Source organism: Diadema antillarum, unplaced genomic scaffold (genome assembly GCF_040938485.1).
Source record: "Diadema antillarum isolate AM-2024a unplaced genomic scaffold, OU_Dant_1.0 seq00000651_RagTag, whole genome shotgun sequence".
Taxonomy (NCBI): Eukaryota; Metazoa; Echinodermata; class Echinoidea; order Diadematoida; family Diadematidae; genus Diadema; species Diadema antillarum.
In genome coordinates, this window is record NW_027271564.1 from 45389 (window position 1) to 58859 (window position 13471).

General features: G+C 41.3%; 1 protein-coding gene across 1 annotated transcript in view; it reads right to left on the reverse strand.

Annotated features, from left to right (window-relative positions):
- Window positions 1-203: 203 nt before the first annotated feature.
- The window catches only part of LOC139736527 (mothers against decapentaplegic homolog 9-like), a 47036-nt gene continuing 33768 nt past the window's right edge, over window positions 204-13471 (reverse strand). The window contains exons 5-6 of the mRNA XM_071647276.1: window positions 2897-3136; window positions 204-1827 (exon numbers count right to left, since the gene is read on the reverse strand). Coding sequence (XP_071503377.1) covers window positions 1427-1827; window positions 2897-3136 — 641 coding nt within the window. The 3' untranslated portion in view covers window positions 204-1426. The remainder of the gene's footprint in view (window positions 1828-2896; window positions 3137-13471) is intronic.

Consider the following 13471-nt stretch of genomic DNA (forward strand, 5'->3'; position numbering starts at 1 on the left):
TTGTTTGGATCATGGCAACTTACAGAGATTAAATGAGTTGAACTCAAGAATTCATGTTCCATCGTCCTGCAAGCAAGAAGCAAGGAACTAGAGCAAATGCTGAGGTGCATTTGCCTCGACAGGGCGCTATTTGTTTTATACTTCCAAGACTTCATGAAAGAGTGTTCATTTCCTTATCCTTTTTTCCCCCGAAAACCTGATCATTGGAGGCCATCGTTCTTTTCATCTGGGATGATTGTCGATTGTCATTCAATGCCACCCCCACTACCCCGATACTTCATGCCGATGAATAGCGCTACCCCGCGTGTAGGAAGTTCCTTAAGAGGCTGCTCATAACAAGCTCCATTCGACTTGCAACATGTGATACCCAAGGCATTTAGTATGAACAATCATTAGACTTAGCAGTTTCTATCCTACTGTTGGGCTTTCAAAACTTTGAATCCTTATGTCAGATGACACTTTCCTGTGCCTGCGCCCACAGCTGTGTGAGCTCACACCCTGGTTTATGAAGAGACTCATTAGGCAAACCAAGATTTTCTCAAACATCTGTCAAATCCACAGAGACTCCGAGTTGGTGGCCGGAAGAATCAGACACTGCCATTTGCCGAAATACTTTCTGAGTTGCACATTTTTGCATGATTCACTTTTTCATCGGCAACATGACTTTGAGGTCGCTTGCCACTTTGAAGACAGGGGGACAGACTTTGACTTTTGCAATACCGAAACACACATCGTATTGGAGTTGGGGGTTTGTCCTGTGTGTATGATTCCGATCACTTTGGATGTTGTCTTTTACTAACTGCCTCCATAATCCTTTCAAGACAACCGGTTGACAGTGTCAATGACATTGTGTGGACATTGCTTAGCCACAGCAGTGAGAGAGTTAATGTCATTCCCGTAAATGTGCCCTCTTCGAGTGGCTGATCATGAACGGATAAAGACGGCGAACTAGCACGATGAGCACAAACCCAAAAGGTTCATGGCAGTGTGGTTTGTGCTCTGCTCGTATAGTACACCTGCTTCTATTTTAATGCTCCCATGAAAGCCCTAACCTTTCGGTTTTGGGAAGTGGGGTGGGGTTGGATAAAGTGTCAAATGTCAAATGTCTGGTCGATAATTTTCTCTGCTGGGCAAGTGCTGTGCATACAGTGGCTTTCTATTCTTACCCCTGTTTCACAGTTCAATTGACATAAATGAATGATATGCAATGGTATCTTGGCTGGAGAAGGAACAACCTGGAGACCAGAAAGAGAGGACAAGATAGGCAGGCTGCCTCCAAGATGATCTCAAATCTTTTTCTTCTTTTGTTTTTCAAACTGATATACACTCATAATGAGAAGGATTCTCACTCTTTTCTTTTCTTCTCAAACCTTTTCCTCAAGGAACAACATATGACAACTAGGGCAAAAAACAGAGTGTCCGTAAATCACGAAACCGAGGAGATGGGGTTGTGGGGTGAGCCCATCTGGGTCAGGACCTTGTCCAGCCACTGCAAGGGTCCGTTCAGGTGGATCTCGATCCAGCACGGGGTGGAGGTCACGTCCTGGCGGTGGTACTCCGCCCCCCAGCCCTTCACGAAGCTCATGCGGATGGTGCACATCTTCGTCAGCTCATAGACCATCTCGAAGCCGTGGTTGACGTACTGGGAGAGCAGGGCAGCGAACTCCTGGTTGTTGAAGATTTTGAGCGAGCAGCCGGGCGGGATCTTGCACACTGTGGTCGGGTGAAAGCCGTGCCTGTGGTTGCAGTTGCGACTCTGTACGAAGATGCTGCTGTCGCTGAGACACTCGGCATACACCTCACCGCCTACGTAGTACAGATGCACACCTAGAACATAAAGAGCAGAGACAGTTACACCACTGACCAGAATTTGGTTGACAAGCTGGATTTAGCTACAGGCAGAATGTCAATGGGCTGCTGAGAGCTACTGTGTAGATTGTGATACAGGAGACAGGTCAGGAAACTTATTGGCTTGGGGTGGTATTCTGAAAATTTTCCTAAGTTTCTTCCTAAGTAAGAAACTTAGGAAGTGCCTAGGAAAGACAGAATTGGTATTCTGAAATGTCTTCCTAAGCACTCCTTAATGCAAATTAGGCCATCCTTATCCCCGCCCACGTCCTTTCTTAAGCCAATACGGAATGCCGTATCATAAGGAACCAACCAATGACAATCACATATTACTACGACATAGGGTCAAATACATGTGTGCGCAGCATGTCCCTTTTCTCACGCTCATTTCGCGCATCAAAGTACATGTGCGCGCAGTGAATGACAAGCGCACCTATCACGATGTCTGCAGCTTGCTATTCTTAACAACGTACTTAGGACAGGGGTGGAGCTTTCCTAAATATCTTCCTAAATTTCTTTCCTAAGTGCATTCTAGAATACCAACTTCTTCCTAAGTCAGAAATTGGCATACTCCCGCCCCCTTCCTAAGTTTCTTCCTTAAGTTTAGGAAAAAACTAAGGGACAGACTTAGGAAGAAACTTTGGAAAAATCCTGACTTAGGAAGAAATTTCTTCCTCGGAAGGATTTCAGAATACCACCCCTGGTGCTCTTATCACCTAATGATATGACATACAGTTGTAATCCAAAACAATTCATCTCCGAATCATTACAAAGAAACGGAGAAATGACATCAAATCTATTTTTTTTTAAAGCTTCAACAGAACATCCACAATCTCAGTGAAAAAGTATACAAAACCTTTAGATCTGAAATACCAACTTGTGAAAAAAATGATTCACAAAATGCATCATTCAAATATAAGTTAATATCAAAACTGAATATTCTGATTCTTTTCCTTTACAATAAAAAACAAAAATGACGTTAACAAGACTAGCAAAGAGATCAGCACTTGCAGACCTCAACTCTGCGAGAGCTCTCGGGGACACCCACCTTTGCCAATGTGTCTTCTGGTGTTCTCAATGGTGGAATTACGGTTGACGTTGGACAGAAGACCGAGGCAGAAGCGGTCATGGTTGTTGGATGGGTCCGTGAAGCCGTCCACAATGACACTGGTAGTGGTGGCATGGAAGGGCTCCCCCACACGGTTGTTCAGCTCGTAGTATGCGATGGAGCACCAGGACTGCGGTTCCTGATACGTGACAGGGGCGACATCGCCGCGCTCCACAGCAGCTGCGAAGCGAAGAAGAAGAGAGAGGTTCGATTATACTCCATGCATCAAAAAAGCAAGGGGACAGGTAAGATTCCGGCAAATTTTTGAAAGAAACACACCACCTGAGATTCCAGGTCCTGGACCGGCTCTTGGAAATGAGAAGATGTGATTACAAGAGGAAGAGGAAGTGAGCGATAACATTGCCGGAAGTTGCCTCTTCACTACCAAGAATAGGCTCATGAGTTACAAAGAAAGATTTTATTGCACCTCAGCAATGTCATTTTCATGTCTAGAGATATCAATTTTCTGTACTAAGAAGAATCATTGAAAACAACTCCAGGTAATATACTTGACAATGCAATGATCAAGTCTGTACGCGTAGTCTCAAGAGTTCACCATACTAGCCACGGTCTTACATCAACACGTTAAAAGAGTGTCAGGATTTTTTTCGGCAAGCTTTTTACTGGTATACATAGCTCAGTATAGCCTCCCTTCACGAAGTATCTTTTGGTGAGCAAATATTTTTATTCATTCCTATTTGATGGAAAGCAACATCAAGGTAAATAAATGACTACATCAGGAAAGTCTCCAGAAAGAGATTTCGCTTCGTTTTCTGGTGAGGTGGTTGTAAATGGGATTCGTTGATACAATTTATTAGAAAAACAGCATTCTCACTGTGCTTCCATATCAATGGGGTAAGACATATTCAGGATGTCATTATTATGCATAAAATAATAGATCTATTTGGGGGGGGGGGGTTGGTGCTTTTACATTAAAAACAGATATCATGCCATAGGAAATTTAAGAATCATCTTGCAAATGGGTGAGAGACATATTTTACTCCCTTTTACATCAAAACACTGAATTTCATTAGATGAGGTGATCATCATCCTCCCCAGCCCCCCCCCCCATTAAAAAAAAACAACATCTTAAGTGAAGAAAGATATAACAGGGATGTCCACAAAATCAAAACATAGCTGAGCTACAAGCAGCTGAAAGTTTGACTATATCCAATATTGACACTCCTGCTGCCTGCCAAGATGCTCTGTTCATATTTGTCATGGGGGTGCAGCGCAAGCAGGGCTCAATGCCATCACCAAGGTTATAGCTATTCCAATAACTACACCTGTTAGGATGAATAACGGAAGTGCACATTGAGCCCACCACTGCACTTCACAGGCCATACTGAATGTGATATCACCATGGAGAAAAAGTTCAGATATCTTGAAAGGCAACTGCCTGACTGCAACCAAAAAGTGACTTGCATGGTAACACTTACATACACTTACACACACACATCCACAACCACTCATACACACACATACAAATGGGGAATTGTAAAATGCAAATTTCAAAATGAAAAATGAAAATAATGAATAACACTATATAGAAGAGAACCATTATCCACAATGAAAAAATAGAAGTATAAAGGTAATGATAATGGAATAAAATAATAATCTCAGCTAGCACAGGCTTTCATAACAAGTTTTCCAAAAATTAAAAGTACAATAGCCAAGCTGCATTCAATACAGCTAAAATAACGTAAACAGTCATTTGGGCTAAAAATATCCTTTGACACATTTCCTATAAAATGGCAGCTAAAGAACAGTGCAAAAGGGGAACACAAAAACAACAGCAAACAAAATGGGTGGAAAAATGATAGAGAGCTCATTTACTTTTCAATTACGGGCAACAGCGCCATAGTCGAAAAGTGTTCTTTAAATCACAGGGACAGATGATACCTTTTGCACACAATAGATGGTGTGGAATGTAATTTGGCAGGGACCCCCCAGAGGTGTTCATGAGACTTGGCACCCAGCGACTGCCTCATTGGTCTTACAGTGTTGGTACGTGCCTGAATTTCAGCAGATTCCCTCGCCGGGCGACAACTCACGAACGGCGTGAGAGCGTCCCCGTCACGGAGCGAGGAGTTACGTGATAAGTAATGACTCAATCCAATCCAGAATTCATGTGTGAATGGACTCTTTTTCTCGTCGATATGGCCAACCGATCATTGGGGGTGAGTCAGTCTGGAGTCATCCCGCCGCTCATTGTGCCGTCAACTCTGCGCTTTTATAATGAAACCGCCCCATGCTCTGCCTTCCTAACTCGCGGGCAGCAAATGTTGCAGCGGCAAACACATGATGCGCGCTGCAGCATGCTGTGCTGTCAGTTGTCAGGGGGTAGGGTGGGGGGGGGGGTGGGCTGCTCACGATTCCGTGAAGGAGAATTCAATCTTGAACATCAGCCTTGTGTTACGCAGGCATTTTCCATGTGACTCCCCCACCCCATCCTCATTGCAAGAATTAAATCAAGCAGCCAAGAATGACATGGCACACAATGTGTGCATTCATTTCCTAAACGTGAATTTCTTGAATTTTATCATAGCTATGATTAAAACACTGAATAACAAGTGCTTAATTACGTGGAAGAAGGGCAATTTGTCAATCACTTGCGGTAAAAACAACTCGAAATAAGAATTCATTCATTCGAACAAGTGAAATTCTACACCCAAGTTTGCATCTCTAGGTAAAAAGAGACATTAACAAGGCTGCTAACATTTCCCCACCAACATCAGGGAGATTTTAATGATCAATTACGAGACACATATGTAATACATGCATCTCAACTAGCAAAATAATTCCTGAATATGGGAGATTTTTCTCTTCTCGTATCTAGACATGAAGAGATATTGAAGCTTTCAGGGAGCAGGAAGACTTGGGGACTCTGAAAAAAAAAAAAAAACTCTACGAAGAAATCAGTGCCATTTCAACATCCAAGTAAAAATGAAAAAATCTTCAAATAATTCAGTTTCACAGGGTTTAACAATATTTTGATATTCATAACATTCACAATATGCATAGCAGATGAAGCTGCAAGATACTGTATCTATTCTTTTTATGATTTCTTTTTGTAAAGATATATCAAAAAGGATGCTTTCAGTAATCTAGCAAATTCACAGGTGCTCCATACAGAAGTAATTCTTGCCGTAATACCACAACTCTTGAATGATTTGATTGAAAGTTTACAAACCAGTAAAGAAAGTGAAATGTGTGGTGATTTCTGCATTGTAATTCAATGAAAGATTTAGGAAGTGAAGATATAGTTACCTCATCTAACTCAAGTTTGTGACTAATATCATGTTGTTTCCGAAAAAAAAATCACATTCTTACATTGTATCTTTTTCTCCAACTTTCCAAACTTCAAACTTTCCTTATTCTGTATGTTTCACTTTATTCAAATTACTGTAGCCTCCTTGAACACGGAATGCAGTTTCACTACAGAAAGCATCGAGTGTTGGCCCGACATGATAGGTGTGGGCATGGCATGAATCTTGGTGAAATCACATCCACCATGAAACTGGAAGATCTGCTTTCCGACATTAACCTCCACTCCTATCTTTGTTGAGCATCAGAGCTGGTTTCAATGCCAACCGTGATGACAGGCACAGAACAAAGCCTCGTGATCATCAACTAGTTCCCTCCCCCACCCCCTCCCCCTTGCAGATACAGCAGTAGAGAACAAGTATTCCATATCCCCCATCAAGCTATCAATGTTCCGTGACAGTCGCCACGGAATTCAGCCGCTATGCAACACCGGGCAACCTGGAGGGCTGCGTTCACATTGTGTCTCACTCTCCTATAAAAAATCCCACTTAAAGAATGCAGGAGGAGGTACATTTCTCATTACTCTGCATTCACATCATGTCTCACCCTCCTGAAAAATCCCACTTTCACAGAACGCAGAAGAAGGTACATTTCCCATTCCCTGTCTTTAACGCCCCTGAGAATTCCTAGATTCTTTCCTCCAAGATAATCAACTTTGCCATTTGGGAACAAGATGAAGTCACAGTAAGAATGTATATCTCTGGTATTTTGTGCTCATCATCCATTAGGATGAGTCATATGCTCAATGGCATTCTGACATATCGTATATCGAGAAATAGAAATCCAAAATGATGGGAAGACCTGTTGACTTGCAGAGAGCCAAATATTTGGTTACAAAGCTCGAACAATCTCATTTCACTTTTGGGATATTTCGTGCAACTTGCTACACAAAAGACATTCCGTTTGAGTGTGTATCTAATGGTTACGTGATACATGGGCAGAAGATACAAGCTATGCCCTCACTGATTTTTAGTGTCATAGTATGTGAAGTAAGAGAAAGAGGGATGGGGGGGGGGGAGGGATGGATAGAGAGAAAGTGTGCACAGTGTACTCACAGCAGTCATCTCAGACCACCCCATCTCTACGGTTGCCTTTACATCTTGGAATGTCTTCTTATTGGCAAAGGCAGGGGGTTGGTGGATTTACGTCAGCCTCCCTCTCTCCCTCTCCCCGGACGTGTCAATACGAAATGGAAAGCACAGAATGCACCCCGACAACAAAAGGGTCCCTGGCAATAAACTACATACAACAATGTGTTTCAAGCGAATCAATATATATTGGGCGGGAGTGTCGCTGCTAATATTACACCATCAGATCGTTTTGTCTTTCCAAAGGCTTGTTTATGACAAAATTTGGAATGCAGGCAATGCTAATTGTTCATTACCCTGATAAACCTTTAAAACTTGTGCTACAATGTACTTGTATTTCCTTTGATGATACAAAGTACAGCCAATCTTAAAAAGGGGGAAATCCAGTCCAAATATAAGTTAGACTGATAAAAAAGAGTAAAATCTTATGAGTTCAGTGGTAAAGATTTGACTGAAATCGGATGAAAAATAAGGAAGTTATGACATTTTGAAGTTTTGCTAATCTCTGCAAAACAGTTCTTGTACAGTGGATATGAATATGCAAATAAGTGAGCTAACCATGTCATACCCTCACAATTTTTACATTGATCGTGTACATAAAAATGCCGAAAACTCAATGTTTTTGTCATTGAAGTCTGAAACATGATGTTACCCTGGTTGAATAACTTCAGAATAGTGATCAGTTAGATATACCAGGATTTGAGCCTCGGGCATAATTGCGTTTGAATGAAAAACTGGAAATTTCACAATATTATGTTGAAACTATATGGCAAGTTGTGAGGGAATGACATGCTCACTTTGCCATTTGCATATTCATATTGACTGTTCAAGAATTGTTCTCCCCCCCCCCCATAGCAAAACTTCAAAATGTCATAACTTCCTTATTTTTCATCCGATTTCGAACAAAATTACACCGTTGAACTCATAATATTTTACTCTTTCTTATCAGACTAACTTATATTTGAACTGGATTTCCCCTTTAAGAAACTCTGCAAGCCTAGACCATGCAAAGCAAACTTTCATATCAAATCCGAGGAGTAGTTGGTCTTTTCCAGTGTTCTGATACTTTGTCCAAACAAACTCCTTCTCCAACATTCCACACTTTGAATGCCACAATTGGTATCTTTCTCGATGAAAATGAAAGTACTGTTGTGAATGTCATACAGACATACATGAATTGACAGTAAATACAGCTGCACTGTGATTTAGCTTACTGTGACGTACAAATCGTGACAGGGCCTCATCTTCCAGAGTGCTTATGTGAGATTACTCCCATATGGTTTAATCACTGAATATAATAAAGTATACATATGAAAATAAAATATGATCTCCTATTGTCTAATGTTCAAATGCTGTTAAAAAAGCAACTACATCATACATTCAAAAATGTCTTCTTAAGCAGGATTACCCCTTCCAACCCCAACCCTCCCCCCACCCCCAATACTAGGAAACAAAGTAGATGTGAATTCAACGAAATTTTGTGGGATCCAGAGAGGTGAAGGATTATTTTCTCAGTGTGGTGTGAGTTTGGTAAGTGGGGGGTTTGCTAACCGCAGTCCCTCACCCCCCCCCCCCAAAAAAAAAAAAAAAATTACCCCTTATGAAATCCTTGGTATCTGTGCATTCATAAATCATCAATTTCAAGTAGGTACTGGAGGAGAAAAAGAAACACAAAATAGTGAAATGAGAAACTGTTACAATACTGAAAGGTGATATTAGAAGCACTTGCAACAACAGGCATGATTAAGTTCTATTCCAACAGTTTGACATTTTGTTCACTCAAAAATTAAGAACAATGTCAGAGATTAAATTTTTCTGCAGTCATGCAGGAACTCATATTTTTACTGTGTGAACATTTCATATAAATTTTGAGTAAAAAAAAAAAAAACTGAGTAAAAATCTACTTTATTGAAGATATCGTTGTCATGAAGCTCAGACCAATGAGAGCTACATCATCACTCATGAAACTCTGAATTTACTATCCTTTTCCAAGAATGATTTCAACCAGGTTGTCTGTCTCTTCATCTGTGATTACTTTGAAAACGCATTGTCCTCATACCAACCACCCCCACTCAATCTTTTTTTATTCTATTTTTTATTTTTTTATGGGGAGGTGAGCATACAAGGTGTGTACACAGTGTCGCCACATGTACAATGTTTGTCCACAAATTTACTGGAGATACATTTTTATCCTACTGTTTGCGAGGGGGGGGGGGATGTGTCTTTTAATCACCTCACAAATGGACACTTTGAACAACTACTTCAATCTGCATGAGATTCATACTTTGCTAGAGTTCATGTGCGCAGAGCCCACTGCACAAATGTGTTTCAGTACAAACAGCAGGCATGCCCATCTCTGACAGGACTTTTACAAAAATTATACAAATAAAAAAAGAAAAATCAGTTATCATTTAAAAACAATACATGAGTACAAGAAAATGACATCATACATGAAAAAAAAAAAGGAGAAAACAAAAAATAGCTCCCTTTCATTGCCATGAGCAGTTGTGTGTAAGGTTTTAGGAAAGAAATGTAAAGGAATATGGAGGAAGAATTGCTTGCTCAAGAAAAGTGCAAAGACTCCACAGAGCAGCTGAGCACACTTCTAGTCAGACACGGCTTGCCTTAAAAGGGAAAAATCATTCCGAACCAGTTGAAAGTTGTTATAAGTTGTGAGGTATTGATATCATCAAATCACTCATTTGCACATTCATATTGACTGCTTAAGAGAAGTGTTTTCTGCAAATTAGTAAAACTTCACGACATCATAGCTTCTTTAATTTTCATCCAGTTCTGATCACATTTTCACCATTGTGGTTATAAAATTTTACTCTTTCTTATTAGACTATCAACTTTTAACTGGTCCAGGATTCCCCTTTAAGGCTGTATTTCAGCTGCTTTACATTGCTGTCTTACGATTTGTGTCTCATGGCAGAAAATATACAGCTTACGCCATAGCAAACATGAATCATTCAGAATGTAGATAAAATTCATTCTTCCCAGGTGCTACCATATCATCTTGATTTACAAGACTTATGACATGCCATAACATCTAGTCGTTTTTACATCTACCTCAATAAAAACAGAACACCTATGGGTTGGCATTAAATGTCAGCTGTAAAAGAGTGTAATTTGTGAATATGCCTGTCACCTTCCTGGGGCAAGCCGTACACTTGATTACAAATTTACAGTCAATTACTTAATAAAAACGCAACAATACCTCTCAAACACACATAAGAAAAAATCAGTACCCACTCATGTTTCAGGAATAGCATATTGTTTCCAGCTTCATCCGAGAGTGGTAATATGCATCTCCCCCGTAAAAAAACAACAAAAACCTTTAACCCGTTAAGGACAGATTCTTTGCTACAACACGCATTTCCCATAGAACTCGGGACTCGTCCTCTCAGAGTTAATCCCTTAGACAACTTAAAATCAATATTGGCTCAACATAACCAATGCCAGTCCTACTGGACAATGTAGAAACAATCATAAAGTGGTCAATTCCAAAGTCAGTAATTTGCTACGACTGGTCCATTTTCACGGTTGACAAAGAAGAAAAGGCCCAAGGCACCATGTTACTGCAGACTCCCTTTAATACAGTATATCATTTATTACAGCGCTGTAAATGTCAACATGAAGTAAACAATCTGTATCTATCCGAATGCAGCAATTCCACCTCTGACCTACCCCCAACAAGAGAAATTCAATGCTACGCCAATGATAACATCTGCTTCTTCTGCCTTGTTTCTAACACATACAGAATACTTCATGTCTTCTTCCAGGCAGTCCCTTGCAGTTATGACTTTCAGATGAACTTGCCACTAAAATGACTTTATAACAGTCTCCAGCAGAAGAGTATTTCTGCCTCACCATTATTATTAACACTAGAATTTCCTTCACATACAGAGGGGAGACATATTTCAATGACAGAACTTAAGAATGTTGTCGTTTTGCTTAATATTGTATACTACGTGTAGCCATCAAAGGGTACATCACACACACTGTGGTCAAGAATGAGTGGGATCACACACACTGCTCATCAAACCTATCTCGTACGTGCGTACAAGCAAGAAACTTGTGACGAGGACTGGAAACTTACACGGGGGGGGGGGGGGGGGAATTTCATGAAGGGACAAATTTGCTCTTAGCCAATCAGATGCAAGGATTTCAGTAACTTTTAACATTTTGTCAGATGAAATATCTGACAAAACGTTTCATGAAATGCCCCCCCCCCCCAGGTCTAACCTCTGAAAGACTTTGGATGCACGCCCCTGTGCCATTATGCTAACCAAACACACAAACAAGCAATGAGCAGCTGTCTGCCGCATGTCCAAAGGTGGAAGTGTCTGGCATCCAATGCCAATGCATCACCTGGAACATGACTATGCATTATTTACAGGATGAGATGCTATTTGGAGATGACAGCAACATCTTTCTCGAGACATCCATCACCCTCTCAAAAAACGTTTGCAAACGAGCGATACCACCGCTGGATACCACTGAAGAAAGGGAAAAGAAGAAGTAGAAGAAGAAAAAGAAGAAGGGAATGACAAAGAACACAATAAAGAGGAAAACAAGGAAGAAGAAGGAGGGGAAAAATATGGAAGCAAGGTATGGCTGTTGCCCTACGTGGTGTCAACTTTGACCCTTAAAACGGCAAGGGTCTGAGGGCGAGAATACACGGGGTGTCGCCCACATACATTCTATTAGAGCAGAGAGAAGCAGAATGATATAAAGCGTGCTGATCTCTCTCTTTCCCTCTTTCCTTCTTCCCTCCATGGGCCAGGAAGTTCTAGACCTTCTTGTAACGGAACACCTCAGTCTGCTCGGCTTCCTCTTGGGGAGTCGGCTGTTAGACAAAACAAGACGGTAATCACCTGTCCCTCACCAACACCTTCCCCATCTACCGTTGTCGTCTCAGGCAGACAACCTTAAAGGTATTCGGGGGCTCTAGCATGCACACAGTGTGCAATCCAGAAGGTCGATTTGCGTCTATGCCCTCTCGGTTCAGCCCATCCACTCCACCCCTCCCCCCCCCCTTTTACTGTCAACACGGTAACATGCGACGCGGCCGGTACAGTTGCAGTCTGTTCAGCAGACAGGCACACATACATAATGCATGCAAACTCAGGAAAAAACTATCTTGCAGAGGGCTTAATGTTTTCGAGAAATGTGTCAAAGCATGGATAGGGTGGGATATTCTATATCGAGTTTGAAAAAAAAAAAGACGAAAAAATGCCCAAACCCAAAAACAGAGTGGAAACTGTGTCGGGAGATTTTGTTTTCATCAACTGTGATGTAAACAGGCACGATAAGGATCTTCCACATCAGGCAATAGTGCCAGTATAATTTCCTGGTGAAAGTCAAAACAGATAAGAGAAATGCCCACGTGTGGAACACATTTCACTTTCCCTTCTTCCCCCGCAGACAGAATCACTCATTGAACTTCTGTCTTGACACAAACTGAATACATTGAATCACCAAAACTTGTGTCGACTAATGTGGAGATGAATGTTCATGGTACTATTATAAGTTTCTTTTGCAAGTGAATGCCCCGATTGTATAACTACCCACAATCAATACAACATTCTTTAGTCCTTCCTGTTGCTCTGCATGGTCACTTCCAACCCATACATTACTAAAACGATGCACCTTCCATGACTTCAGCAACATTCCAGCACTTGGTTTTCAGTGATACATGATTTATGTACCATTGAGTGACAGAGACAGTGAGGGACACATTGTGTATGTACACAGTATCTGTCATGTGGCTCTTACTCTTTTAATGTGCGGCTGAATCACATACGGCTAATGTAAGGAAGAACAATGTTCAACTTTCAGGTGGGGTGAGAATTCATGTTCAAATTGTCTACCTTTCATCTTGCTGTGGTCAGGTGTGTATAGAAGGAGTCACCACATTCACTTGTTAGCAGTGGTACCGACCTAAAAGATCTGTCCAGGGTTAATCCCTCTAAATACCTCACCTGTGATTCAGGCAATTATTCACACCTGCACGGCCGATCTAGGGCCGGCGGCATTACGACCACGTGCCGCACCCGTCAACTTTGTAACCCTTTCCTGGTGCGATATGCAGCTT